The following is a 27,548-nucleotide window of genomic DNA, read 5'->3' on the forward strand; positions in this document are numbered from 1 at the left end:
TCCTTGTCATTAGTCTGTGCCCATCTTTCCTGCAGCTCCTCAGGCACTGGGGACAGGCACCTGCCCGTGTGGTTTGATGCCCCAGGAGGTGCCCCTGCCCCTCACCAGGACACCAAAGAGAGGGTTTGATATCCCTGCACACATCTGGAGTTCCACTGCTACCCTGGTCAAGCCTCTGGAACACAGCAGCTTTTGGAGCTGCACAAGGAGCACCCTTGGCTGCGAGCACCACGCTCCAAATTCCACAGCTTCACAAGCACAACGTCTCAGCTGTTTGCCAAGCTCAGGAGACTGCAATAAAACACCCACACAGTGACAAGAATGAGACTTTAATCAGTTTTAAGTGGAGTTTTAACACTAAGAGATAAAGGGTTGTTAAACACAATAACAAACGGACATCTGATTTGTATGAGGCATTATCCTGTACATGTCATACTTGGTTTTTGTGTATTCTCAGTTACACACAGAGCCACTGTTGCACAGCACAATAGTATTTGAAGAGGCTGAATCAGAGTAAGGCTGCTTAACAGACTGATTTTTTTTTTTTCTTTTAGTATCTATATATATATATGCTATATGAAAACAGACTGGAAAATTTGAAGTGGCAGAGAAAGGCAGCTCTGCCAAGACGCTGCAGTTGGAGCCCCTTTTAGTGCACAGTCCCACCCCATCCATCTGCATGCACGACACTTTCCAACAGTATTGAGAAGGTAAACGAGGCACTTCGTGGCAACCACAGGCATCGTTAACATATTGCACACATTTGCTAGGACTAAACATGGAACTTGCACACCAGCATCCTCTTTTTGGATTATTTCAAGGTGGTTTTTTTGTTTTGTTTTGAATTTGGAGAGCTAATTTTGATGCTGCATGTAAACTCCACTTCAGTTTACAATGTGTGCCCCGGGGAGGAATCTGGAGGCTGATTTGCACAGCTGCCCTGGAGGAGCTGTGGCAGAGATTTCCACTGGGGCTGCCCGAGCCCAGGGGATGCTTCAGGGCCTTACAGTTAAGCTCTTACCAAAGTGATGCCTTCAAGTAGTTTCAGACATGTAAGCTCTTGCACATCCCAGCAGGCTGAAGCATACAGTCTGGAAACTCAAGGAAAGATTACCTACAGAATGCAGCTCAAGCTAATTATGAATACTGTCATAAATAAAGTTTTAGTAAGGACTCAAAAACCTTTCAGTCATAGCAATTCTTGTCAACTTCTATGGGGGTGGTAACTGAAATAAAGTATAGGAGAGTATGTATAATATATATTTATATATATAATATATATATATAATGCCATTTTTCCATTTCCAATGACTACACCATAAAATGTAAGCAAGGCTTCTCAAAGACGTCGAAACATTAAAAAAAAAAAAAAAAAAAAAAGAATCCAAACCCTCATTCCAACCTTCACATTCCAAAGGAAAAGTAACAGTGCAAAAGCCCATCCTTGCGTCCTGATTCCCGATCCGGCGTCACCGACTGGAGCTGCACCATCCAATCCTGATTCTCCAAAGTGGGACACGCAGCACTGCCAAGATCCCAACACTCTCCAAGCAGGAGCACTTTGCTTTATTAAGCACAACACAACTTTCAACTGTTATAAACCAGACAGGGTGAAAACACGATTGGAAGGGTAAGAGTTAAAATTCCTGTTCCCAAGGGAAAGCCACCTCCTGCTCGTTGAACCTTGATCCATTAAAGTCTAATTAAACCTGTAAGCCAGAACGTATTACCAGCTTTGTTAGAAGTTAGAATCATGAATCTGAGGAGCAGAATTGACCAACAGAAACCAGGTAAGAAAAAAATAATTCTTTAAAAGCCCTTTACACCTCGGTTTACCAGCTGTAATTAGTGGAAGTCCTGCCTTGTGTGGTTCAAATTCCAACCATTAATGCTGCTGTACAGGGCTCTGACAGATCCCATTCATAATTCTGGCTGAGAATACAGCTCATGAACTTCCATGTCAGCACCAAGAAGTTAATTAAGCGGGGGGGATGTGTGAACTACACCCTAAAAAAAGCATCAATTTGGGGTCAGCTGTTCATGGCCCCCTCAGAGGGGCCCATTCAAATTTGGATGTGCCAGCAGCTGGACTCCTGAGCCACCTCGGGCTGGGCGTGACAATCATCCACCAGAAGCCAACTCTGAGCCCTACCCTAGGAACAAATAATCCAACACTGCCACTTGGCTTAGGAAAACAATCTGTTGGGTGGTTTGAGGGGTTGTTTTTGATAGTAATGTATTTAGGACAAGTTCTGCTTTTTAATCTTCATTTACAGCGTTGAGAATTTACTGCAACACTGGTTTCCTGTCTCTGGTGTGTAATGTCCGTTTTTTAAACATTGCAGGTAATGAGTATTCAAGTAAAATTCCCTAACAGTTAATGACTTTTTTTTTTTTTAAAAAAAAAAAAGTGTGCAAAACTGCAAAACTCATTGTAATAGAATGTGTAAGGTCAAAGGGGTGGAACGGCTGACAGAGGTTTGATTGAATAAATGCATCAGAAATCTTCCAAACAAACACTAACCTGGAGAATCTCCAATGACATTTCCTGTGCACCATTACAAAATCTTTTTATATTAATGAGAGAGGGGAAAAAAAAAATAAAGCTTGCAAGGCAGCACATGAAGTATTCACAGCAGGAATATGATTGAAAAACTACTAATATAAATGTAAGATGTTGACTGATGTTTTTGCACTAAGAGCATCTGACTTTTAGCACTGGCCTTGATTACACAGGAGATGGAGCAGCCATTACAATTCAGAAAAAAAAATCCCAATAAATCATTGTCGAATTTTGTAACCATTTGTTTCAAGCTCTTACTTTAGTTGATAGCCTCCACATTTGTATGGTTAAGTCATTGTTGCTGTGTTTCCTTTTGTTTTTGTTTTGTTTTTCGTGACCCCAATTCCTTGTCTCCCTTCATAGCGCGGGTCTCGTGGGTGTCGTGAAGGTTCATTCCTGTACCCCTAGACAGAATCACTCTCTCTAGCTGCCTTTTCTAGCACCATTACACTTAAAAAAAATGAAAAATGCACAAACAACAAGCAGTGACAGCGGCGACTCCTCACCCATTGTCCCGGATGAATTAGGGCAGCATGCTGAGGAAAGGTGCATGGAACAGCCGGATATGGTACACAGGCCACGCTCCTTTCCGAGCATCACCTTCCAGCCCCCATCCAAAAAACATGCATTACAATGTAGGAAAAACCTTCTAGAAACATCTCTTAGCCAACTGCAGACTTTTCTGTTGCCACACAAGTGCAAAAAAAGGGGCAGGATGTGAACCTGTAAATATATATATTTTTTTTCTTTTCTTTTCGGTTTTTGAAACTTCGTTTGGTGACAGAACACAAAAGGAAAAATTCCTACGCATACACATTAGGTCTGTCTCCACTTTTATAAAACTGGAATAAAATGGGAAAGTGCCATGTTTATAGTTCCTAATTGAAGTTTTAATGTCCTTTGACACAAAAAGGTATATACATAAGAGCTACGTAACCTTTCTTTAACCCCCCCGACTGGACAAGCGTCAAACCCTGTAGATTTGTAGGGCAAAACAAGATTGGTCAGGAAAGAATTGTTCCTATAACTGGTAATCTGACACTATGTCCTTTTGCCATTTAGAAAGGTCCTTTTTTTTTTCTTTCAGTTTATTCAAGTTTGTCTGTCTTCATGGTTTTGTTTTTTTTTTTTTTTTGTTTTTTTTGTATGGTTCTTTTTTATCTCTGATAAAAAAAATATTCAGACTTTTGTAATCTGCGTATGCTGATCTTCATCAAAAGGTTCATTCTCTGGATCAGAGTCAGTGGTGTCAGAGTATCTATAATGATCAGGTTCATTGTCACTAACATCTGGTGTTACAGAAGTTGAACTGCTAGCCTCTGGATTTGATGGCTCTTCTACTGTTTTTGTGAAAAATAGCTTCACCTGGGGAAGGAAAAAACAACATTTAAAAAGGGAACCAGGATTTAACTGAGCACAGGCAACAAAGCAATTTTTTAACAGCACAGGACCTGGCTACCCTGAGTCACAACCACGCTCTTCTCCCCAGAGAGAGGTTTGCCAGCCTCTCAATTCCACCCCTGGCAAAGCAGCAGGATTTTCCAACCCAGCTGCAGGAATTGTGTCTGGCTGAGTGCTCAGGTGCTCCTGAGCTGCAGCAGCAGGACATCCCAGCACACCCTCCAGCCTTCCCCAACTCCCAGAGCACCAGGAGATTGCAGCAGGAGTGCACAGGAACGAACAAAACCCTCTCTAACAGCTGACTCTTGTGTGGGCAGTCTGACCTAAGCAATACTCCAAGCAGCTATGACCATTACCTTCACATGAGCTCTGGCTGATCTTTTATGAGTAAGTCAGAAAATGCTGGAATTCTTACAAATGCATTTTGCACATTTAAAACACTGCTGGCAATGGCTCATACTCCCCAAAGCTAAAGTGCCAGGCTAAGGTATTCCAAGAATCACAGGACAGCTGGGCTTGAAGACATCTCTGGAGATGATCTAGTCCAATCCCCTGCCCAGGCACAGGAGCATTTCCAGGTGAGCTTGGGATGAACCCAGAGAGGGAGACTCCACACCCTCCCCAGGCAGCTGTTCCAGGGCTCTGCACACCCATGGAAAGAAGTTCTTCCTCGTGTTGAGGTGGAATTTGTGTTTCAGTTTATGGCCTTTGCTTCTCCTCCAGAGCCTGGCACCCTCCTCTGCCAGCCCCTGGAGATGGCTGTGTGGACTGATGGGATCCCCCTCAGCCTTCTCCAGACTGACCAGGCCCAGCTCCTCACCAGAGAGATGCTGCAGACCCCAGATCACCGTCGTGGCCCCCTCTGCTTCCCACAGAACAGGCACAGCTGCAAACCAGCTCAAGAGCTCAGTGTGCCCAGCCCACAGGCCATGCAGGCTGGAGCAGGGAAGATGCCACCTGGTCACCAGCTCTCCCAGCCTCTGATGGCTTTGGCAAACACCTGGAACAACCTGAAGATTTCCACCCCAGCCTCTCAACATGCATCAGTTCCCCAAAAAGCAGAGAGAAGCACAAAGCTCAGAGCTTTGCTGAGTGATGGCAACACCAACACAGCTTCTACACAGCAATTTCACATGGTCCCTCCAAAGGCAAGACAAACAAATCATGCAGCTTTTCAGCTCTGTTCACACATAAAACATACTGACCTTGAAGTTTGGAGAGAAATATCTGTTGGCTTTGTCTTTATTTGCTTTGTCTAGATCGTTTTTTGTTAATGTAAGGATTAAATATTCCTTATCATTATCTGAGCGCTCTGTACTGAAAATACCATCAAGTTCCTGATCTGCAACTAGACTTCCATTTTCTACTTTGTCTGAATTTTCATCCAGTCCTATGAAGAATGTATTTACCCAAAAGTGAAACATTTTGTCCTGGGGGAGGAAGACAGAAAACAAGCTTGCTTTAGTATTCACTAATGGCACGTTAATTAGACTGCTATCAGCATCTGGTCAAAAACAGATTTGTAATATCAGGCAAAACTTGGTGGGACAACAGTATGTCATTTGTTACATTGCATGCAAAGATATTTTCACCACATCTCCTGGACAACACACAAAAATCTGCATTCATCAAGCTCAATTTTAACCAGCTAAGCTTTTAGAAGTTACTCATAGAGAGCTGGGCTTAAAACTATCCTACCTGCAATAAAAGCAGATGATAATAAATTCAATAAACTGAAACTTGCAATCACAAGGCATAAACAGATTTTTTTTTTTTTTTGCTCACACCTTGCCAAGCAATCCCTAAACCCAACAAACAACCTGTGTGAGCTAGCTGAGGTGAGTAATACTGAAATCTCCCCTGTAACAGAAAGCTTTTCTTATTTTTATACAGAAATAGCTACAATTGAGCAAAACCACAAATGAGTAAAGGATTCATCGGTGATTTCATGCAGTCACAGCTTTGCTGAGCAGCACTGAGAAGAAGGCAGAGCCAGTGGAAGATTTCAGGGAGAAGCCCAGGCAGTGGCAGCTGAAGGATGTCCAGCTCAAGCAGAATTTGAGAGATGACCTTCAGCACTTGGAGTCTCCACTCTGCCACAGCCCCAGCTGCACCCAGAGGCAGGACAGGCCTCTATCAGAGCTCCTGAGGGCTCTCTGAAGGAGAGCCAGCTTTCTGCCAGCCCAGAGCTGCTGTTTCCAAGGTCAGCTCTCCTTGGCACACCAAACCCCTCTCTCTGACACTGAGCCACATCCACTTGCTCTTTAGACACAAAATCTCCTCTCTGACTCTGATCTGCCTTTTCAGGCTCAAGATCCAAGCTGCCAGTTCTTCCCACGAGGGTCAGCATTGCTGCTGAAGCTGCAGGGAAAGCAAGCCATTGCAGAACCTAGCATTCCTTGGTATTGCACAGCACCAGAACACCAACTCACTCCTTCTGAGCTAACTTACATAGTTTGGTTTACCAAGGAGCTGTAATTCCAATTTCTTACTGGAAAATCCACGTCCTGCCCTATCTTCCCATTCATCTCTGCTGGTAAGGAAGCAGGGGGGAAATCAGAGGTGGAACAGATGTGGTTCCAGTGTGTGTGACATGAGCAGGCCTCCTGCTGAAGGCAGTTTGGCACCAGCAAAATACCACAGCATTTTCCTGAGCCAATGAAAGAAGCCAGGGAAGAGCTGGACTACTTAACTCACACTCCTCCTCCTCCTCAAAAATTTATTTAAACAGGATACTGGGAATTCACAAGTGTCCCTCTCTGCCAAAGGTCAGCAGACTCGTTTTCAGTATTTTAGGTAAAGCCTACAAAACCACTTCCAGCTTGTCTGCATTTTTGTAAGCACCTGAGAGACCCCAGGACAGAAATTAAAAATCCAGCCAGGAACACTTCTGGTAGCTGAGTTCCCCACTTCAGCACGTGCCTCTCTCCAGCACTTTGGGAACCAAATCTAGCAAATTTGGGGAGTAACAGATGTTTCCCACTGCCACTGAGTCCCTTCAAGCCATCCCACCTCTGAAGAAGCCTTGTTGGAGCCCACCCATGGCAGGCAGCAGTTAGCAGGTTCTGGCCAGGCCCTGCTTATACATTTCCACCCTCCTCTTTCCCCAGGAGCAGCCTTGGAAAGCCCTGCCTGGGTCTGGAAGTTGAGGATGAACATCCTGGGTTCATTCTGCTGATGTCCCTGCCCCAGAGCAGACAAAACCTCTGTGAAGACAAGCTCAGGGTACCCCACCCCAGCCTCCTCCTCACCCACACAGTGAGTCCCTCAGAAAGAACTCCAAGGAGGTGAGACAGAGACAAGCAGCACTTTCCTGCTGGGACCCCTCTGGTGCTGGTCCCCAGTGCCACAGGAAAAGAGGCCCCTGGATAGAATCAGTGCCAGCAGAAGCAGAAGGCACAGTTTTGTCACCCCTCACCTCCAGCTCCATGAGTGCAGAACCAGGAGGGATTTAGTTGGCACTTTAAGGGCTGGGGGGACTCAGCTTCACTGACAGGGCAACAAACCTCTCCCTAGACAGCTTTTAATCTGTGTTCCTTGGGACAAATTTCCAGAGGTCTTCAGGGACTCAAACTAAACATTACAACTCAGCTGAGCTGGTCATTTCTCCTTTTATCTCCCTCCAGCTTTTTAAAGCATCGAGTTATTTTCTTTTCCTTCCCACTGCACAACTTAATTAGCCTAATAAACTGAGTTCATGGCTCTTGGAACATGCCATGGCCACTCAAATGGAGGGAAGACTTGGTCATGTTTTTTGGAATTAGCTCTTAAGGCTGATAACTTGTGTCACTGTTTTCACTGAAGAGCAAATCCATTATTCAAAGAGAGGATTTAGCTGAAGCATCAGGACCCAAGATATTTCATGGGAGACAAGGAAGAAAGATGATGTAATATGGGCCAAAGATAGGAATTTTAAAAATCAAGGCATGAACTGAACTCAGGCTTTATATAGCAAATCAAAATACCAGACCAAGTGCTCACATAACACAAGTTAATGAATAGACTTCTGAAAAAAATCAAAAAAGTATTAGAGACTGTTTTTCAATGTGTTTTGCTTCACTTCCAGTTACATCACAGACATCTGTCTTAAAAAAAAAAAAAACAAACCACAGATGTACTTCTTCCCATAACCAAATCTGTGCCATAAATCTCCAGTGCAGTATCAGATGAGACAGAGGCTGATTTAATCCCACAATTCTGACAAACAGTGCTTGTCCTCACCTCGTGCAGGGTCTCAGACTGACAGAAAAACATCCTCCACTCTAGAGCTGGTCTCTAGCTGCAGATTGGGATCCAAATCCAAGATTTAAGGCATCCATCAGGAGCTGTCATGTCCTCCTGAGAGTTTGAGAGATCCCCAGGCACTCTGCAGCACCCGCTGGGGGGCTGGAGATGCTCTCCAAGAATGGGGATCTTGGTTCAGCCTGTTCCCCTGATGGAACTTCCTGTACCATTTACAGACCAACACTGACTCTTCTGACATTTTCAGAGTTCATTCCTCAGTGTTTGCTTAACAGCAACTGCCCAAAGTCTTGTTGAACTCTGCAGCAGAACTTATCTCTAGGCTTGAGAGATGAAATGCAACTGCTCAAACAATGCTGTCAGCCCTCCTACGCTGGAGTCTGGGGATAAAACACCACTGACTCTTACAAATTAAACCCACATCAACATTTCCCTCTCATTTGTACTGGGAGGACTCCCAAAAAAAGGTCTCCTTCAGCCCCAGGCTCTGGAGGCAGGAAGATGAGGAGATTTCTGTATTATTTTTAAACAGGCTCCTATTGAACCGAGTGATCTAAGGATACTCTGAAATACTTTCAGATTATCATGTCAACATCAATAACTGGAAGAAAAAGGCTTTGCAGAGATCCATGGAAGCAAAACTAGAGGAAAAACTACAAAAAAAACCCTCAGCAGCAGTCTGAGATGGAAGAACAGTCAAACTACAAGCAAAAGCCATGTTCAAAAAGCAAACCAAAAATCCCCCAAATTACAAACTTCTACCCATCAGAAATTTATCCACAGTCCCAGCACTTGAGCCTCAAGCCATCTTGTTCTCATGTGGGCATGCATTTCATTCTTGAAAGGAAGTAGCTACAGCTCACTGAAGAAACAGTCTGAGGATAAAGTAAACAACTTGATTAGACAAGCAAAGACCAAGAGCTGGGGACTTCTAACTAATGCCAAGTGGCAGAAACTATGGAAGGGATGAAACTTCTCCAATGCTGCCAGCCCTGTACCAATGATCCTGTGGCTGAGGTCAGCTCCCAAAAGCCACTGAACTTGCCTAAATTAACTTTTGCCATTAAAAGAAAGGACATGTGGCTGCTTTAAATCTCACACTGACTCTGCAATGTTAGGTGTCTGCAGTCATTGAGGTTTGGTCTTGTTTATGGATAATTTTATCCAAAATTGAGGAGGGCCCTCCTTACAGAGAGCTCTGCAGATAATGCTGTCCTTCAAAGGATTGGGAAGCAAACACAGGTGAGGGAATCTGGGCCATCTGTGTTATCAAACACCAAATCAGAGCCAGGGCAAAGATGTTTTCTTCATCTCCAGAGATGAGACACAGCCATTCTCCAGCCTGAGGCTCAGAATGGATCAGGAATTACACTTTTAATTGATATTCTTAGTTTTATTATGCTAAAGTTAAAATTCAGACTGATTAATATGTGGTGTCTTTAAGAGTTCTTTAGCTACCTGCAATCTGCTAACAGAAAACCTGGGAAGAACAAGAACAGACTTACCATTCAACTTTTCATAAACCTGGTTAATAAAGCAGAATCTCTGAAAGATAAGATGCTGTTACTCCTAATTATGCTCCTCATGAATGAGGTGATCATTGCATAAAGGGATCTTTAAAATACCAGTGTCCCCAGTGGAGGGCCTTCAGTTTTGGGTAAAAGTTGTGGAGATAGTTGATGTAGAAAAGGAACAGGCACAGATGTGGAACAGCTGGAGAGAGAAATGTGCTCAGTTTGAGCCAAGGCAGGTTCTTCTGGCACCACTGTTCCCCTGTGCCCTGTTCTCACCTTATTCACTTAATGCAACAACCTGTGCAAGGACCATGTGGAAGGATCAGCTCCTGTGTTTGCAGCAGAGCTGAGAGAGGGGATCTTATCACAACTGTGGAACATCTCACACCTATTTTCCTCTGTCCTCCATTCATACTGAAAGCTGAGACAATAAGACACTTGATTCAACAGATATTTTAGAGAGATTATCAAGGTGGTTTTTTTAACTAGTTGATGAAGGAGCAGTTTCCATCTCAGAAAAGTTTGCAGATGTGAAAAGAACCAGCTTCACCATTTCTTTGGCTTTAGCAGGCCAAAAACAATGAGAAACTGAGCAGCTCTGCATTACCTGTAATCCACAAAACCCAGACAGTTCGGGTATTTGATAAGAATAGACAAAAAGGAAAAAAAACAACACAAAAAACCCAACCAGCTACTCAGAAACAACAAAGATTCTTAAGAAATGAAACCACAATCTGATACTCTGAAATGAAACTCCAGCACAGTAATCCTCCTGCTGTGCTTCTGCACTTCTACACACTCCTGAAGACCCAACTCACACTGCAGAAACTGTGGGTGCTCATGAGGGGCTCTCACAACACTGTCTCTGCATCTCAGTGCTCTCTCCAGGGGTAAAAGAAATTTTAAAACAAATTTCCAGGGGTAAAACAAAACAGCAGCTTGTTCCTGGGGCTGCAGAGCCAAGATCCTAAGCTGCACACAGGTATTTCAGGGATGGGCAGGGCAGCACAGCACTTCCCATCAGGTCTGTCTGCAATCCATGAGGTACTGGAGATGGCAAAGGAGAACAAACTCACAGTTCAGACAGGAGAGGGTAGGTAAATGTCTCAGATGTTGGGGCTTTGCATCAGCTCCTCCCTGCATCCCTCCTGCTCACAGCCCACAGCACTCATCTGGGTGCTCCTGCAGAAGTCTCTTCTCAGAACTGGCTGCTTGCATGACAATAATCTCAGCTTTGAAACAGAATTTCTACTTTTAAACTGCTTTTACAGCCTCTGTACTGCACATAACTGCACTGACCAACTAAAGCATCTCCTCAAACAGGCAGAGAAGGAAAACAGGACCACTAAAGAACTGTGCAGAAACTTCTGCAGACACAGCACCTGAATTAAACTTGTTCACACAAGCAAGCCCACACAATGTGTGCATGTTCACTCACACACAGCTGGCAGGTACAACCTGTGCACAGCTCTAAGTGATGTGACCCCAGCACTTCTTTGTCTCCTGATCCACTTGAGCATTTCTTCCTTTTATGAATTTACTCACTGAATGCTCTTAAGTTTTCTAACCTCCACTCAGCAGTGAGTAGCTACTGATGAGGAGTTTTAAGTAGCAAATACCAAGGTAGCCTTTAATCAGCACAGTTTCACTCTGGTAGATCCAAAGTGACTCCACAAGCACCAGAACTAAAGAAACTCAAGAATTCAGCTTTAAGAACTGCCTGACTTTGGTTTCAAAGCAAGTCCTAGGTTAATTATATTTTTTTTTTCCCCACAACTGAGACCCTAATAAAATCCTCAGCTCTGAGGGAATTCTCTAAACCTCTCATGTCAAGGCACTGCAGCTGGGAACAGAGAGGTGGTGGAAGAGATTGCAGAGATACTTTTACAAAGTGCGTGGGAACTCAATTATCTCAGAAATTCAGCTAAATTTGACAGATGGGTACAAATCAGCCAACAGCACAGACAGGATCTTCTGTGCCTGCTCAAACCTCAGGAAAATTTAGTGAAAAAAACAGCTGGAGTTAACTTGCTCAGTATGCAAGTCTATTTTTAGAAGGTGAATGTTTCTTCCTCAATTAGATTACTCACTACTACCCAAAAGACTGCAATACAGACCCAGGATCATTTTTACCCAACCTTTGTACTTCATCTCACAACTCCCCAAACATCCAACTTTCATTTTGTGGTTCGTTGGCTCCTTGGGAAAACCAGACATCAAAGGATTAAACGCCGTGATTACACATCCCTGAAAAACAACCAACATCCCAACCCCCAAGCATCAGGGGCTGGCTTGATAATATTTTTCAGAAAAAGCAAGGAAACCAACCTTTTTCAACATCTTGTTCTGTTTGTGGAAAAATTCCACTTTGATATCACCACAGACGGGCAAAGGTTGAGGGAATTCAAAGTACATGTACTTGTCTTCACGTCGTGAGGGTCCTGAAGGGGAGGTGAATATCTTTACCTTTAGCTGGTACACCACAAACTGAGGATCTGTGGGACAAAACAAGAGTGGCATTTGGTGAGAAAAGCTTCCAAAGAGGCAAAAAAAAAAGCAGCACAACGTTGGTAGCAGAAATAAAATCGTGTGCTATGATATTTTCAAATTCAGCAACATTTCTCTTAAGGGTTTAACACCACAGGGGATCAAACTTTGCCAGATGCTACTGGAAACAGCCTGAGAGACTTCTGTCCTCCATGGCAATACTTTCAGGCCCCCAGGGAGTTCCTAAAATGTTATTTCTTTTTAATGTAATGACTGTCAAATGTGAATTACTTGACTGTTCCTTGCATTTCCCCCTCCTCTCTACTGCACAGACCAAAGGGAGAGGTTTTATTCTCTCTCACCTTTTCTTCCAGTTGTTGGCTGGTCATGTCAGCACAAACTGACTCTGCTCTTACACAAATAAAGTAAAACAAGGACAAAACTGAACATTAATACCAAAAACCAATCAGAAGAGCCTAAAAGCTGGTCCTAAAACATGGGAATTGTTTCAATCACCATCACCAGGGAGTGCCAGCCAGGGCATCACTTCCCCAGTTAAATCTGCAGGGGTAATACTGAAATTAAAAGGGGTTTTTGGTCCTGTTTAGGAAGAGGTGCTTTGGGAATGGTCAGGTCAGACACAGCCCTGCAGAGCTGTGCAGGGCCCTGCTAAACACACCCACACTGTCCTGCTGGAGGGCCCAGTGATGAACCATTACTGGCAGGCTCAGAGAATCCCAGGATGGTTTGGGTTGGAAGGGACCTTAAAGCCAATCCAGTCACCCCTGCCATGGGCAGGGACACCTTCCACTGTCCCAGGCTGCTCCAAGCCCCAGTGTCCCACCTGGCCTTGGGTACTGCCAGGGATCCAGGGGCAGCCCCAGCTGCTCTGGGCACCTGTGCCAGGGCCTGCCCACCCTGCCAGGAGACAATTCCTTCTGTGTATCTCACCTGAATTTCCCCTCTGGCAGTGTCAAGCCATTCCTCCCTGTCCCATCACCACAGCTCCTGCTGCAGGGTCCCTCTCCAGCTTACCTGTAAACCCTCCAGACCCTGACAGGTGCTGTGAGGTCTGAACACAGCCTTCTCTTCCTGCCCTTATCTCCCCTGAACCCTCCGAGCTGTGAAACTCTCTCACCCCATCATTCAGCCCCAGAAGCTGGACCCTGCCCTGTCAGTGCCTTTAGAGCAGCAGAATGATACCAAGGAAGGCAGATTCAAAGCTGACTGGTAAAATTACTGCCAGCACAGCTGACAGAACAACTACAGACACACCACCACAGACTTCACATTCTAAAAATTACTGGGAACTCCACAGAAACTTAAAATATTGCAGCATACAACTGCTGAGCTTGATAGTTACTTGATCTTCTCAGGTGCTTGGGCAATCTGTTGTCTACCCCAACATCCTCCCATGGACACACAAGTCAGCACTCACTTGAGCAGTTCAGCCTCAAAAATAAGGCCCAGTTCATCCAAAACATGAAATAAGTGGCAATTGCAGAAAGCTGTAACCTCCCCACCTCTTCCCTAAGGCAGAGGGATTTTGGCAGAGGCTCCTCCCTCCCTCCTCCTGTACAGCCTGACAAGCTGCTCCATTGTTTCTTGTGTGTGTTACATGTTCAGGTACTGTCTCACAACAATATTAACAGGGCACTTTTAATCAAAGCCACAGGAGGCACTGGAATTAATTACACATTGCTGTAATCCCCAAAGCAAAACCATCTGATTTTTTCCACCAACAAAAACCAAGCACGCAACACAAGGCAGTCACTGCCCTGTAACAAAGCCCACAGGACAGAGCAGAATTTGTTTTTGTATTTCAAAACTTCACAAAATCTGCTGTTCCTCACCAACACAGCGTATCAGCAGATGAGATTAATCATTTACAGGTGTATTAATGCTTTAGAAACCTCCACATAAAGAAAAGTTTATTCCAGAGTTAATTAGGTATTTACCCAGTTGAACTGATTCTTTTTTTTTTTTTTTTTTTTTTTTGAACATCATGGGAAGAATGATGTTGTTGCTGCATTGGAAGCCAACATGCCATTAGGCAAATGTTTTTCAGCAATTCATGTTTCCCAAGAGTTGCTGTGTTTAAAAAAAATAAAAAAAGGAGGCTTTTCATAAAAGTAAGGAACAAATACCCAAATATACATAAAATGGTGGAGTGGATGCGGCACTCAGTGCTCTGCTCTGGGTGACAAGGGGGACTGGGCACAGGCTGGACTCACTCTTGGAGGTCTTTCCCAGATGGAATCACTTCTCTTCAAACCATTAACACACTAGCATGCAGTAAAACAGTCCTGAGTGCTTCACAGCCTACACCTGGGAGGTCCCAGAGGCCAGAGCCCACAAAGCCAGCAGATTTCGGACTCCAGGACGTGTGCAGCACCTGGTGCCATCACCCCACCCCAAATGCCACAAGGGTCCCTAGCAGAGGTGAAGGGCTGCTGGTACTTACTGCAAGTTCCGCTGCTGAACATGGGAATTGTTTCAAACATCATCTTGTGGAACAGCAGTGCCACTGGTCTGTAATCCAGGTGATTCTTTAACAGGTAGCTATAGTAGTACACGTAGCGTCTCTGACTGGGAATTGTCACTCCCTAAACAGAGGGAAAACAAGGGTCAGAAACCTTGGAGCAGCATCACTGAAGGGTTCCTGCCCATCACCTCCAGCCCAAAGAACAGCTCAGTCACAGCACACACAGCAGGGCACTGCTCTGCCAGGTCCTCAGGGCATGGAGCACCTCTGCCACCAGGAAAGGCTGAGGGAATTGGGATCCTTCAGCCTGGAGCGGAGAAGCTTTGGGGTGCCCAAATTGTGGCCTTGCAGCACCTGGAGGGGCTACAGGAAACATGGAGAGGGAACCTGGAGTGACAAGGCCAAGGGGGAATGGCTTCCCACTGCCAGAGGGGATACTGGGAAGAAATCCTTCCCTAGGAAGGTGGGCAGGCTCTGGCTCAGGGTGCCCAGAGAAGCTGTGGCTGCCCGTGGAAGTGCCCAAGGCCAGCCTGGGACAGTGGAAGGTTTCCCTGCCATTGCAGGAGAGCTGGAACAACCCTCCAAGGTCCCTTCCAACCCAAACCCTTCTGGGATTCTGTGCTCTCCAAACACCCATGTCCAGCAATGAAGCAAAGAATGCAGATTTTTCTCATTTCTTAAAAACAAACACCACAGACACCCTGAGGGTCATGTCAAAAATAGTCTCAGACTGCTGCTTTTTTGGGGAGGGAGAGCAAAAAATGTTTAACAAGAGGTGCCTTGAACATATTCTAACTTTCAAGCACCACTACATTTAGGAATTCTAAAATCTACCACTACAGCAATTACATTTTGACAGGATTTTTATATAATGTTTGCTAATATCACTGTACTCAAGACTGGTGCTGCTTTCTCTTTACAAAACATCCTGGAATATTTTCCCAAAAATGTGGAAAATTTCATTAAAACAGGCCCAACAGCCCAAAGTGTTGAAACTCTGAGGTAAACATTTGCTTTGAGAGCATAAAACCTAAGAATGTTTTTATTACTGATTTTAAATCAGCTCAAAGCTTCAAATAAGAGAAAAGTTTAAAGCTTTTAGAGCCAATACTTTCAAGTAAAATTTAGACAGAGATGAAAAACTGTTTCATTTCCCAGAAAATGCATTGCATGGTCTAGAACAAGCTGTAACTGCAGACTTGCAACAGCATCAGTAAGGAATCTTTCTGATTAAAACTGAATGTGGAATTGGAATAAACTGGAGATAAACAAAGATTTTTCATACACAAGTCTGTGAGCATTTGGTGACACAACCTAGACCTCTTATTTCTATAAACTTTTAGTTTCACCTCACAACAGCCAGGAGCTAAGAGTGCTTTTAATTTAGTCAATCTCTATTATGCACACATGAAAATAGTCACTTCCTGCTATTTTTTTTTAAATGTTGATTATTATGTCTCCTTATCACTTGAGCTGCTTCTAAACTACACAAAAGCCCTTTCCCTGCAGCCCTTGCACAATGACCTTCCCAAGCAGCCTTGTACACTGGCCCTGCTTTTGGCTCACATGTCCTCAGTGCTTATCACACCCACTCCTTAAGGGAGCTCTAAACTTCTCCTTCCTGGGATCTGAGCTTCAGGACTGAGCAAATCCCAGCCCCAGTGGTGCTTGCCAGGGCTGCCAGGCAGGAGGAAAGCACGGAGGTGAGGAGAACACATCCCTCCCTCCCTGCCCAGAGCTCCCCAAGCCATGTCCTATGGAAAAACCCCAGGACACCTGGCCAAGACAAGCGCCTGGACCAGAACCAAGGGAACACTTTCACACTGAGAGTCAAAACCACAGCAAAGCCAGGTTTTGTCCACCAGGGCAGTTTTAGTCCTGCAGCCACAGTCTGACTCCCTGGAGACACAGCCCTTAGATCCTGAGATCCTAAAAGCACTCCCACTGAGGCAGAACTCAGAGTTCTCCATTTCCAAAGGTCTGAAATCCAATTAGAACACTTTCCTAACAATATTCCAAGGGGTGCAATCAACCAGCACTCACTTCTACTCCAGAAGAATAAGGACAGGGAAGTAGTTCAAGCTTGTATTTCCCCATCTATTACCACCACAATTTTTAAATGGATGTGAGATAAACTCCTCTGGTCTCTATGTCAGGTTCTCTTAATGTACCACAGGCAGGACTATGAAGAACAAATATTTTGGAAACAATATTCTCACACTCCCTTTAGGAACACAGCCTACTGTGAGAGTGAAGCTGAGAGAGCACCAGGTTTGGCACCTGGGCATGTCCCCCAAACAGACACCACAACTGAAGAGCTCTGACAGCAGACATGGGAACTCTGCCCTGCTCACAGGGTCATTCTGAGGCTTCCTCACACACAGTAATTGGGTTTCACTTCCTCTTCAGTTTTAGCAACACCACAGAAACACAGCATGGCCTGGGCTGGAAAGGACTTGAAAACCATCCAGTGCCACCCCTGCCATGGCAGGGACACCTTTCACTGCCTCAGGTGGCTCCAAACCCCAATGTCCAACCTGGCCTTGGACACTTGCAGAGATCCAGGGGCAGCCACAGCTGCTCTGGGCACTCCCAACCCTCTCAGGGTAGAATTCCTTCCCAATATCCCATCTAACCCTACTCTGTCAGCGTGAAGCCATTCCCCTTTTCCTGCTCCTCCAGGCCCTTATGAAGAGTCTCTCTCCATCTTTCCTGTCAGCTCCTTCAGGTAACTGGAAGGCCACAGTCATGTCACCCCAGGGCTTCTCTTCTCCAGGCTGAAGAACTCCCATTCTCTCAGCCTTTCCCCATATGAGAACTCTCAGGAGCCATCCTTGAAAATAAGACTGTATGGTGCTCAAAGAATGCTCCTGAGTGGAGCATCTCCAGCACTTGAACAGCTGATCCCTTATCCACTGAGCTGCTTTCCAAGCCTAGTCCTCACCACAACACCCTCCAAGGCAGAAGCAGGAATAAATAAAACCTTCTCCAGCTGTGGGAAGGTAAGCTGCCAATCTTTGTCACCACAGGAGTGTGTCAGTATCTATCATAAGAAAAAAGTGGAATAAATTAATCACTTCAGAAGCAGCAGCTTCTTTAGATGACTTTTGGGGGGGGGCTCTGACAACAGACAAATCTTGGTCTTTATCCCATTTCAGAAAACCCTTTGTCTCCTTTGGTTCAAAAGGAAAATAGAAGTCACTCGTGTTCTACGGTGGTGGAGCCAGACAGACACAACCATGCAGCCCACACTTCCTAGTCTTCACCACTCCCTTCTTCTGACTAAGCTCCCCCCACTACAAAGAGTTTCAGAAGCCAAAAGAGGCAGCTTGTAGAGGAAATAAAATACCCCAGGAGAGGGTTTGCTCAGAGACAGCCCGGGCTCTGCCATGTCTTGTTGCCCAGCACAAGAACAGCCCTTGCAGCAACTCTGAGCCTCACCTCCAACAACTCTCACTTGATGGTGCAAAGGCCTCCCTGGAGCTGCTTCTCCCAGCAGGCACTTGGGAAAAGCTGGCTCCAGAAGTACTCAGGGCTGTGCTCTTGACCAATTAGTCATACTTCCTCTTGCAATTAGACTCACACTTCCTGCCAGCACAGCAGCACTCTGCTGTGAGCATTAATGGCAGCAGGGATTGGAGCTGGGCTCTTCTCAGCAGCTACAGGTGCAAAGTTGTTCCTGCTTTAAACCAAGAAAATCTGGGCCCTATCAAAGCCAGTTTTCCTTTATCATATCCATGTTGGCCCAAAAAAGAAAGAAAAAAGGCATTTGCTTGTCCCTTTGTGCAAACAGCTCTTTTGATGCCTCATTGACTTTGAATTGAGGAAGTCAGTTATACAAAGGTGTGGTGAAATATCAAATCAGAGAGCAGCACTTGACATATAACACTGAAATATGGGCCACAAGGGAAGAAAAGGCTCCAGAAACCTGCACTGCAATGCCTGTTTATAAACACTACTGAAGGATTATGTGAATCACATGCTGCCCACTGGCCACATCAAGATAACCAAGCTCAAGTGGAGCTGGGAAGGGAAAAAAGTCAACTCTTGCAGTAGAGACACTGAAACCAAAACAAGTTGCTGGTTACAGACAGTATTTACAGCCAGGTAAACAAGGCTCTCCCCTGCTCCTGTTTACTGAGCTCTCCCTCCCCTCCAAGATGCCCAAGGTACCCCTGGGGTACTGATAAACATCCAACTGGCCTTACCCCCAACTTGCAGAAATACAACCTTCTTTTCACAAAAGGGAAACTGAGGCACAGCATTTCACCGTGTATTTGTTCAGTTGTGTAGTTTCCACGCTGCTTTATCCAGCTCTGGAGATTACTCCTGCTGATAAGGGTTATCTACTCTGTTTATTCAGCACACTGCTCATTCCTAGTCTCTCTCATGCACTTTTACCAAAAGCCACAAAGTTTTGATGGGAAACCTTGATCTTGTCTCCACTGCAGCATGACACCACAACCAACTCAGCAGCACATGGAATAACAGCTCCACCTTGTCAGCAGAGCAGACTGAGGAGTTTCTTGCTCCTTCTAATGAATCAACAGCCAAATTCTAAAATTCTTTATGTGACATTTATGCTCTCAAGAGCCTTCTGACATGAAGCTCTTCTTACTGGAGACCAACACACTGAAATTAATACTTTGTGTAAATACTGCAGAACGGGGAGAGCTCTGTGCCTGAGCAGGTTGAAACTGACCTGCAGGGATGATCCCCCTGAGATGCTCAATCAACACACTCAGGGAAATAATGGAAGATGAGCAGGGAAACTTGCTAAAATGACCTTAAAAGTCACATCTTATCATCTTTGGAGAAGATTTCAAATAAGGAGGTTAAATTCTCATTAATGAGGCCTAACCCTGCCAGAATACCTTTACAGACAAGGGGCATCCAACAATAAGGGCCTCCCAGTTGGGATATTCCCCAATGCACCTCCAAACCCCACCACAGCAGTTAAGGGAACCTGAGGAGATGAACAACTCATCCATTCAGGCAAAAATCACCTGGAACAATCCTCTCATTTGGGCTGAAAATGCAGAATGAGAAAGTTCACTGCCCCTCAGAACAGTGCTGAAAAAGCCCTTTAAAATCAACTGGCCAGGTCTTCTTGGACAGGACATGTTAAAATCAGGTTTAATGTTGTGACTAAAGCTTTTCCATTTCCAACTGCACTGATCCAATCCTACTGGAGCTAAATCAGACAACGCAACTTAAAGGGTTTGAGCATCAAATGGATCTCAAGGAGGAAAAGCAGCAAGTTTTAGGTAGAAGGACAGAAAAACAGCAACAGCTCACCTTCTTGTCTCTGGTCCTTACTTCCCCATAGAAATCTAGGGCTTCTTGGGCCCTTAAAAACTTGCCTCGATGCAACAAATATGCACAAATCATTACACCAGTTCGTCCCTTTCCAGCTTTACAGTGGATTGCTGCCACATGATTGTCATCTTCACTTAGCCACTGGTCAAGATCTTCACAAAAAGGTTTGATGAGCTCCAGCTGTGGTGGGTTATGGTCTTCAAAAGGGTACTGTGCAACTGCAGGGAGAAGGAGGAGTTCATCAGAACCTCAAAGGGCAAAGCAAGCTCAGGTCACCTTTGTGACAAGCATGTGATAATTAAGTTATTCAACCACCCCTCCCCATCTCACATATTGATTTGTGTTTTTAATTCCAGTATTATTCAGTGTATCATAAGCAGACATTTCTCCATTCATCTGTAAGCAGGCATCCTGCTCCATGGAGCAACTATTTCACACCTCTATTGAGCTAAGCTGCACAGGCTCTGTAACATGAATTTTCCAGAATTTAAGAGCGTGCTGGCACACAGAATAACCTTGTGAAAAGCCATTACTCCAGCAATAATTAAACTACCTGCTGAGAGAGAACAAGGCCAGACCTCAGGCACTGAGCAGACAACAGGAACTTTGCTGAAAAATTACTGAACATGGCTGGGTCTACATTGGGAACAAAGTCTCAGAATCTGCTCAAAGGCCTGGTGAAACAAAAACCTGCCATTTCCATATTTCAAAAATGGTCATTGAGAGAGAAATCTCAGGTAAGGCACTGGCAATGCTTATGGGGCTTAGAGTCAAAGCACTGAACAATGCTGTCCTGTACTCACACACACTTTTCCATCTAGGGATGAAAAGAATTTCCAGCAATGCAGGAAATGCAAGAAAACTCTAGAGAGCTAAAAATAAGCACTAAGCAGAGAGAAGCACCCAAACTTCTCCCACCTCTCATCAGATGAGGGACAGTATCACCCTGACCAGCAGAACTACACACAACATTGTGGTTTCAGCAGAACAGCACTTGATGAAGTGCACCCCAATTCTCCACTGAAAGCCCTGGGATCTTACAAACACAACTCTGGTACACTTCAAAATTCTCAGCTAGAAAAACCATTTCCTTTTCTGGGCTAAAAATGAATACATTGCATTTTTTTGGCAAGTGTCTGTACTGGTTTCGTAAGCACCACTCTGGAGTCACACATGCAAGGCTCCTTTTGATGAATCCCCAAGGACTCCAAGAGCACAAGTGAGGGATGAAGTTATGGAACTGCTGAAGGACTGCAGGACAACTCCACAGCCTTTTGGTTGTCAGACTGCCCCCTTCATCTCCCAGAACAAATGGAGAAGCTGAGAAAGTGAACGATTTTTGCTAAAGATTATTCACAAACATGAACAAACTCTTCCACAGGGAAGATCCAAAGGCTCCCCAAATGATCCCCAAAGTTTCCTGTGAACTTAAAGATGGAATTTATTTAGAATTCTCTAAGAAAAGAAGCTGCAAATTTGCCTGTACAGCTTTAAGTCTATCAAAATTACAGCCAGCAAGATTTCCATGAAAAGGGGAGTAAAGAAGTCCTGAAAGAACAGCCTGAAAGCTCCCAAGGATGCTGAAGATGCTCTCCAAGATTTGGAATCAAAGGCAAAACTTGTGATATTTTCTTCAAAGCTGGAGTGAGAAGATGAAAAGGGTGCCCTGGGATGGTGTGCAGGGATTAAGAGGAAAGAAACATGAAGCTGCACAGTCTTGAGCAGGGCCTTGAGAAGGTGCAGCTCCTCCATGGATTTTGATTCCTTACAATGGAGGATAATCCTGCTTGCCCTCTCCCAGCCCCTGCACATAGAAGAGTTTAAAAAAAGAAAATCTGTGGCAAAGCAGAAGACAATTCCAGCATGGAAGGATTTCAGAAAGTGCAAAAACCATGGACACAAAACTACTTCCCAAAGAAGATGAAGAGCTTTCAGTGTTTGGGGTTTAATGTGATGCAAGATCATCCTGGGTGAATAATGAACTATTCTGGTGTTTCGTGCTCAGTACAATCAGAAGTTCCCTTTGCAGTCAGTTCACTTCAGGAGATTTTCAAGTACAACTTCTGCTCCTCTGCTTAGGGAAGTCCTGAGTCACCAATTTGGTTATCTGAGGTTAACTAATTCGGGGATGAGAATGAAAAAAACTCAGCATGTCTTGTGCAGAGGAGCTGTGAAAGGTGCTGTCACAAACAGCATTTGGGGCTGGGATTGACAGCAAAGGGAGCTGAGCACCCCCGTGCAGAAGCAGAAACTCAAGCAAACATATGTTGTGGCCATATTAGAACATGTCCTCTTCTCTTCTTCCTCAAATCACTGCTCAGGCAGATCCTAAAATACTTTTTTTCCTTGCTGGTGAGTATGGAGTGAGGTTTCTGGGCACTGTCATTCAACATCCTGAGAGCAAATCAGAAGTGCTGTCGACTTCAGAGACAATTTCAGCCTTTCTATATTCAGACATTAAAGCAGCCAATTACATTTTGGTCACGTTCTAAACCCTCTTTCATAATTAGATGGATGGTTTAAAATAATAATAATGAAAAATAGAAGTTGAGCCATTGCTATGATGCAGAAGAAGCCCAAAATTTGCTCATCTCCTACGATTCTGTAGGCACAAGGACTCCTCATCTACCCTCATCTGAAGCACGGGAACTACAACTTCTGAGCAAGAAATGCTCCTCTGCCCAAAGAACAAAGGTAAATCTGCATTTATCTATTACCTGGAGAGGTAATTTTGACACAACAGCTACATCAGTCAAGGTCAAAAGGCACCCCTGAAAGATTCCCCCCTGCTTTTGGCAGCTCTGCAGAGTGTCTAAGACCCAACTCATCTCTAAGAGACATCACGTGGGAATTAATTTTTATTTTAGCATCTGAAAGTTCTGCCAGATCTTCCCCAAGATGCTTTATACACTAGTGATAATGGTTTAAACGTTCTCCATTTCCATCCTTCATAAAAACCAGACTCCTCTGAGCCTCACATGCAAATTGCACAAGGAATTTGTCCTTCACATGTAAATGGCACAAGGAATTTGTACTTCACTGAACTGAAACTTCTGTGGAACCCATTCTGCAGAAATTTTTTTGCAACTGTACGCTTTTTATTAGATCTTGATCTTTAACTGTCAGGAGCACACTTTTTTGAAAGCATCAAGAATATAGCAAGTTTTTCCAATGACTCAAAGCAATCTGACATCATTCCTTGTGCCCAAATCTCCTACATGACTATTCATCAGCTCCTCCTTTAGGCCTTCATTCACTGAGGTTTAAAGAGAACACACATCAGGCACTAAAACCTACCTCTGCAGTTAAATTTGGCCGTGTCATAATGTCTTTCAGCACATCTGAAAAAGAAAAACACACAAGAGTTCAAGACAAGTCTTTGAGGCACTCCCAGCATCTGTCACACCCTGGAAAATCATGCATGCCCATCACCTTTATGATTTAAAACTAGAGGTTACACACAGGGAAATAAATGTTTTGCAGCAGACTGCTCACTAAAAAGTGAATTATTTTACTGAAAGGCAAATACTTACCCTCTGGTAATTGTAGTCCATGGCCATGTTTTAGTCAGTGTGACTCAATTTATGCAAGTATGAGTCGAGTATGCACCTTCTAACCCTGACATGAGCAGCTCCAGCACTGGAGCAGCTTTGTGCTGCCAAACACCTGGAGAGCAGGGAGCTGTGACCTTCATGCAGGGATGCTGAAAGCCAGAGCACAGCTCAGGGTGCCTCAGCAGCAGTGTGGGTGCTCAGAGCAATGGGGATCACAAGGAAATCCACCACAAACCCCACTAATATTATCACAGATCACTTGGATCAAGCAGAGATCGTGGCACTGCTGTCACCTGGCACTGATTCCTGAATTGAAGTGACCCCTGAGGGCCAGGCAGCCACGTTCCCCCTCAGACCTGGGAAATGGCACATTGACCAGAATACCATGAGGGATTAAAAACAGTTGTGTTGATACCAAGGATGCACAAGCAATGGCTGAACACAATCCTGGCTCAGCTGCACTGAATTTGTGGGTATTTGCAGCACATTTCTGAAAGCTCTGGAGCTGCATCAGTCTCTCCCCACTCACAGAGACCCTCTCCAGCCAGACAAAACCACAGCAAACCACACTGGATTTGCCTTGCCCAGGGATAAACAGTAGTGATGAGACACAAACCACCCCTCAGCTGGCCAAACCAGCACCCTGAGAACAACCAGATCACATTTTGGGGTAAAGGGAAAGAAAGGAAGAGTGGATACCCTTCAGAATTTCCCTTGGAGCTGCTCCCTGCAGGGAAGATGATGTGAGTAGAGTGCAGTTCAGAAAGGAAAACTGAGAACAATCCTGCCTCAAATCCTGCCAGGACCAGCTGGGATGGGGACCTGAGCAGCCTGACCTAGAGACTGGCATGCCTGCCCACAGCAGGGGGTGGAACAAGATGAGGTTTAAGGCTCTTCCAACCCAAACCATTCTGGGATTCTATGAAAGAGGACACCAGGCTGGAAGACAACTGCTGGAGTTATTTCAGCAGGCAAATCACACCTAGATCTTCAGTTCTGATTACAGCCTGGGCTCTTCCCAGGATTCCAATTCCCACACCACTTTCAGGACTGCTATGAACTCATCTCTCTTCCCAGGTATGTTATGATTGCAGCCTCTGGAGCCACATGGAGCTTGGCTGACACTTTCAGACACACCAACCTTTGGGCTGCTCCTTGTCTGACTGTAACTGGAGCCTCCCAGTGCTGCCCTGAGCTCTGCCCATGACACAGCCACAGGCAGGTCTGCTGGGGCTGCACATGCTCTCAGGGTTTCCCTCTCCCTGAATTCCAGAGCCTTCTCAGCTCTACCCTCTCCTAGGGAAAAGCTCTCACAGCACCAATCACATTGCTGACACTTCCTCTGGGTCAGAGGTGACCAGGTTAAGCTGGCACTTTAGAGGGGATTCCCAAAAATATTAACTGCACTGGAGCCTTTGAGAAGAGAGCTGGAGGCAGGATGTCCATCCAAGGGGGATGGAGCAGCCAGCAGCACAGGAATTTGGGAAGCAAAGCAGTTACCACAAAGCATCTTATCCAGGAAAGTTTCCTGCTTCCTTCTAAAGCAACACCCAGCTCAAATGGGGAGTAAGAGACGAAAGTCTACAAAACATTAAAACAAAAAATCCACAAATGAGCAGGAAACCCATCAAATTTGGAATTTTGAGAGTATCATTGAATAGAATACCATGAGGGATTAAAAAATAGTTTTGTTGGTACCAAGGATACACAAGCAATGCAGAGCTCCATAGCTTGTGTATCCTTGCTATCAGCTGGATACACTGCACTAAATTTGGCTCAGCTGCACTAAATTTGTGGGTATTTGCAGCAGAAATCCCACCAACACTCACTCTGGGGAGGCTTCATGCTCCAAATGCATTTGGGGTGGGGTTTAAACACTATTGTAACTCAAATAGCATCAGGTCTCCAGGTGAAACCTGAATTTTTTTTTGGCATTTTTGGGGTTAAGGAGGGGTTTGGCTGCTCTTGGGAGTAAAGTGAGTTTAAAGCAACCCAGAATCAAAGTGCTGCCAGGCAGGCACCCTCCTGCCACTGCTGACAGGGCCTGGGGCTTCCCCTGCCAGAGCCCAACCCCAGGGACACAACAAGCACAGAAAATCCCCATTTTTATCACAGCTCCTTCCTTTTAACCACCTGCCTGCAGGACAGCTCAAGGAAACCCACAGGAGAAGATGGAGATGATTACAACAGGGTAGGTGACAATCTGTCAGCATGGGAAGTTAGGAGATCCAAGTGGAAGAAAAGATTTAAAGGAGATTTAAAACAGATTTAAGGAGAATACTGAAGAAATAGCAAAGGCAAACAAGAGAGAAGCAACACAGAAGGAAAATTAAACTGCTCCAACTGCTGGGAAGTTAAAAGCCAAGATGTGAGGATGGGGCATAACTGACATAGTTTCAGAAAAATCTCTAAAGCCTTTTAGATAAAACTGCTCAATACACACATTATTATCAACTTCATGGAACAGCTACCTTAAGGGAACTCAAATCCCATGACAGATTTTGAAATAATTCTGCCTATAATCATGTAACTCCTCTGAACTCCCACCACCTCCTTTGAAACACAGACAATAGATCATTATTTACAAAGGATCAGCTTAATCTGAAGAAATGGAGTTCTCTGGAATACCTGATGGATGCAATTCCTTCCCATCTCCTGACCAAACATTGCCACAATTCACCTGATGGCGTTTTATATTTATAAAATTTGCCTGCACAAGCATTAAGATCTCTCCAGACAGTTTTATCCTCCATAATTTTTCATCTGAGCATGAATAAAATAATTCTAGCAAGATTCATTTGTGATTGTTTTGCAGCTAACAACAGGAAAATCAATTTTCATATAAGGAAACTGAAAACAAAACCAAAAACTTCTGCCCCACAACAACTTCAATGACCACTGGGAGGTTCCTCAGCTTCTGCTGTCACTTCTCTCCAATATCAGGGAAAATTGATGCACAACCCTTTAGCTAACCTAGAGGCAGATTTAAATCCTTATTTTTAAATATTTGTTTTAATGACTGGCAGATTACAATGTCATGCATTGCCCGGATTTCAGTACTACAGCAATTTTTCTATTAACTGTAGATATTTAAAAACATATTCATTTAAAAAAATAATAAAGCTGTAACAGTTCAGACAGTCAATCCTCAATTTGGATTTTTAGGAAAAAAATGAGGGGTAGGAAAACCACGACTCTTCGACATCACTAAATCATTTATACAAATGAAATTAGTCTAAGCTAATGAATAAATTAGATGAAGGAATAGCAACAGAAACCCCCAAAAAATAAAACCAAAACCAGAAGACTCCTGTAACAGTACCAGCTTTCTGCAGAACTAAATTTTCAGAGAAGTCAGAAACCACCACCAATTGCTCCAACAGCTTTTTTAAAGTAATAAACAGGGACAGACAAGAAAAGGGAGGAAGCAAACAGAGCCTTGGTACCAATGTAGTTTGATTTAAAAAAGAGAAAAAACCAGGAAAATATTCATTTGGCAATTGGACATGAATACATGGACAGAAAGCCTGCTGTGAATTACTTTTCACTTTTTAATCACATGGCCCAAGCTCCAGATGGGCTGGATGCCAAGTCATTTAAAAGCGTTCAAGTAACATGAATACACACCAGCATTTCATTTAACCTCACTCAGCTCCACTAAATGAAGTACCAGTGCTCTCAATCAGCCTTAATTGTTTTAAGAAATGTGCAAAACATCTCCAGCTCTGCTTCAGGACAGCAACAAGCCACTTGCACTCCTCAGCTATTTTTAGAAGTCATTATTTTGGAGAATGTATATTTAAGAGCATACTTACAGATTGTATATCTTGTAATGGTTTTTATGCTTTGAATCCAAAAACCTTCAAGGGAGAAAAAAAAAAGTATGTATGAATATACATTGAATAACATTGACCTCAATTTGCAGCATCCTTAAAGCAGCACACAGCATGAGCAGTTCTGCATTCCCAGTCCCAGCAGAGCCC

General features: G+C 44.4%; 1 protein-coding gene across 1 annotated transcript in view; it reads right to left on the reverse strand.

Moving 5' to 3' along the window:
* Window positions 1–313: 313 nt before the first annotated feature.
* Window positions 314–27,548, reverse strand: part of PTEN (phosphatase and tensin homolog) — a 47,549-nt gene continuing 20,314 nt past the window's right edge. Inside the window, exons 3-9 of the mRNA XM_030240951.2 lie at window positions 27,381–27,425; window positions 23,309–23,352; window positions 19,991–20,229; window positions 14,672–14,813; window positions 12,049–12,215; window positions 5,170–5,394; window positions 314–3,928 (exon numbers count right to left, since the gene is read on the reverse strand). Coding sequence (XP_030096811.1) covers window positions 3,743–3,928; window positions 5,170–5,394; window positions 12,049–12,215; window positions 14,672–14,813; window positions 19,991–20,229; window positions 23,309–23,352; window positions 27,381–27,425 — 1,048 coding nt within the window. The 3' untranslated portion in view covers window positions 314–3,742. The remainder of the gene's footprint in view (window positions 3,929–5,169; window positions 5,395–12,048; window positions 12,216–14,671; window positions 14,814–19,990; window positions 20,230–23,308; window positions 23,353–27,380; window positions 27,426–27,548) is intronic.

The sequence above is a fragment of the Serinus canaria genome, chromosome 6 (assembly GCF_022539315.1).
Source record: "Serinus canaria isolate serCan28SL12 chromosome 6, serCan2020, whole genome shotgun sequence".
Taxonomy (NCBI): domain Eukaryota; kingdom Metazoa; phylum Chordata; class Aves; order Passeriformes; family Fringillidae; genus Serinus; species Serinus canaria.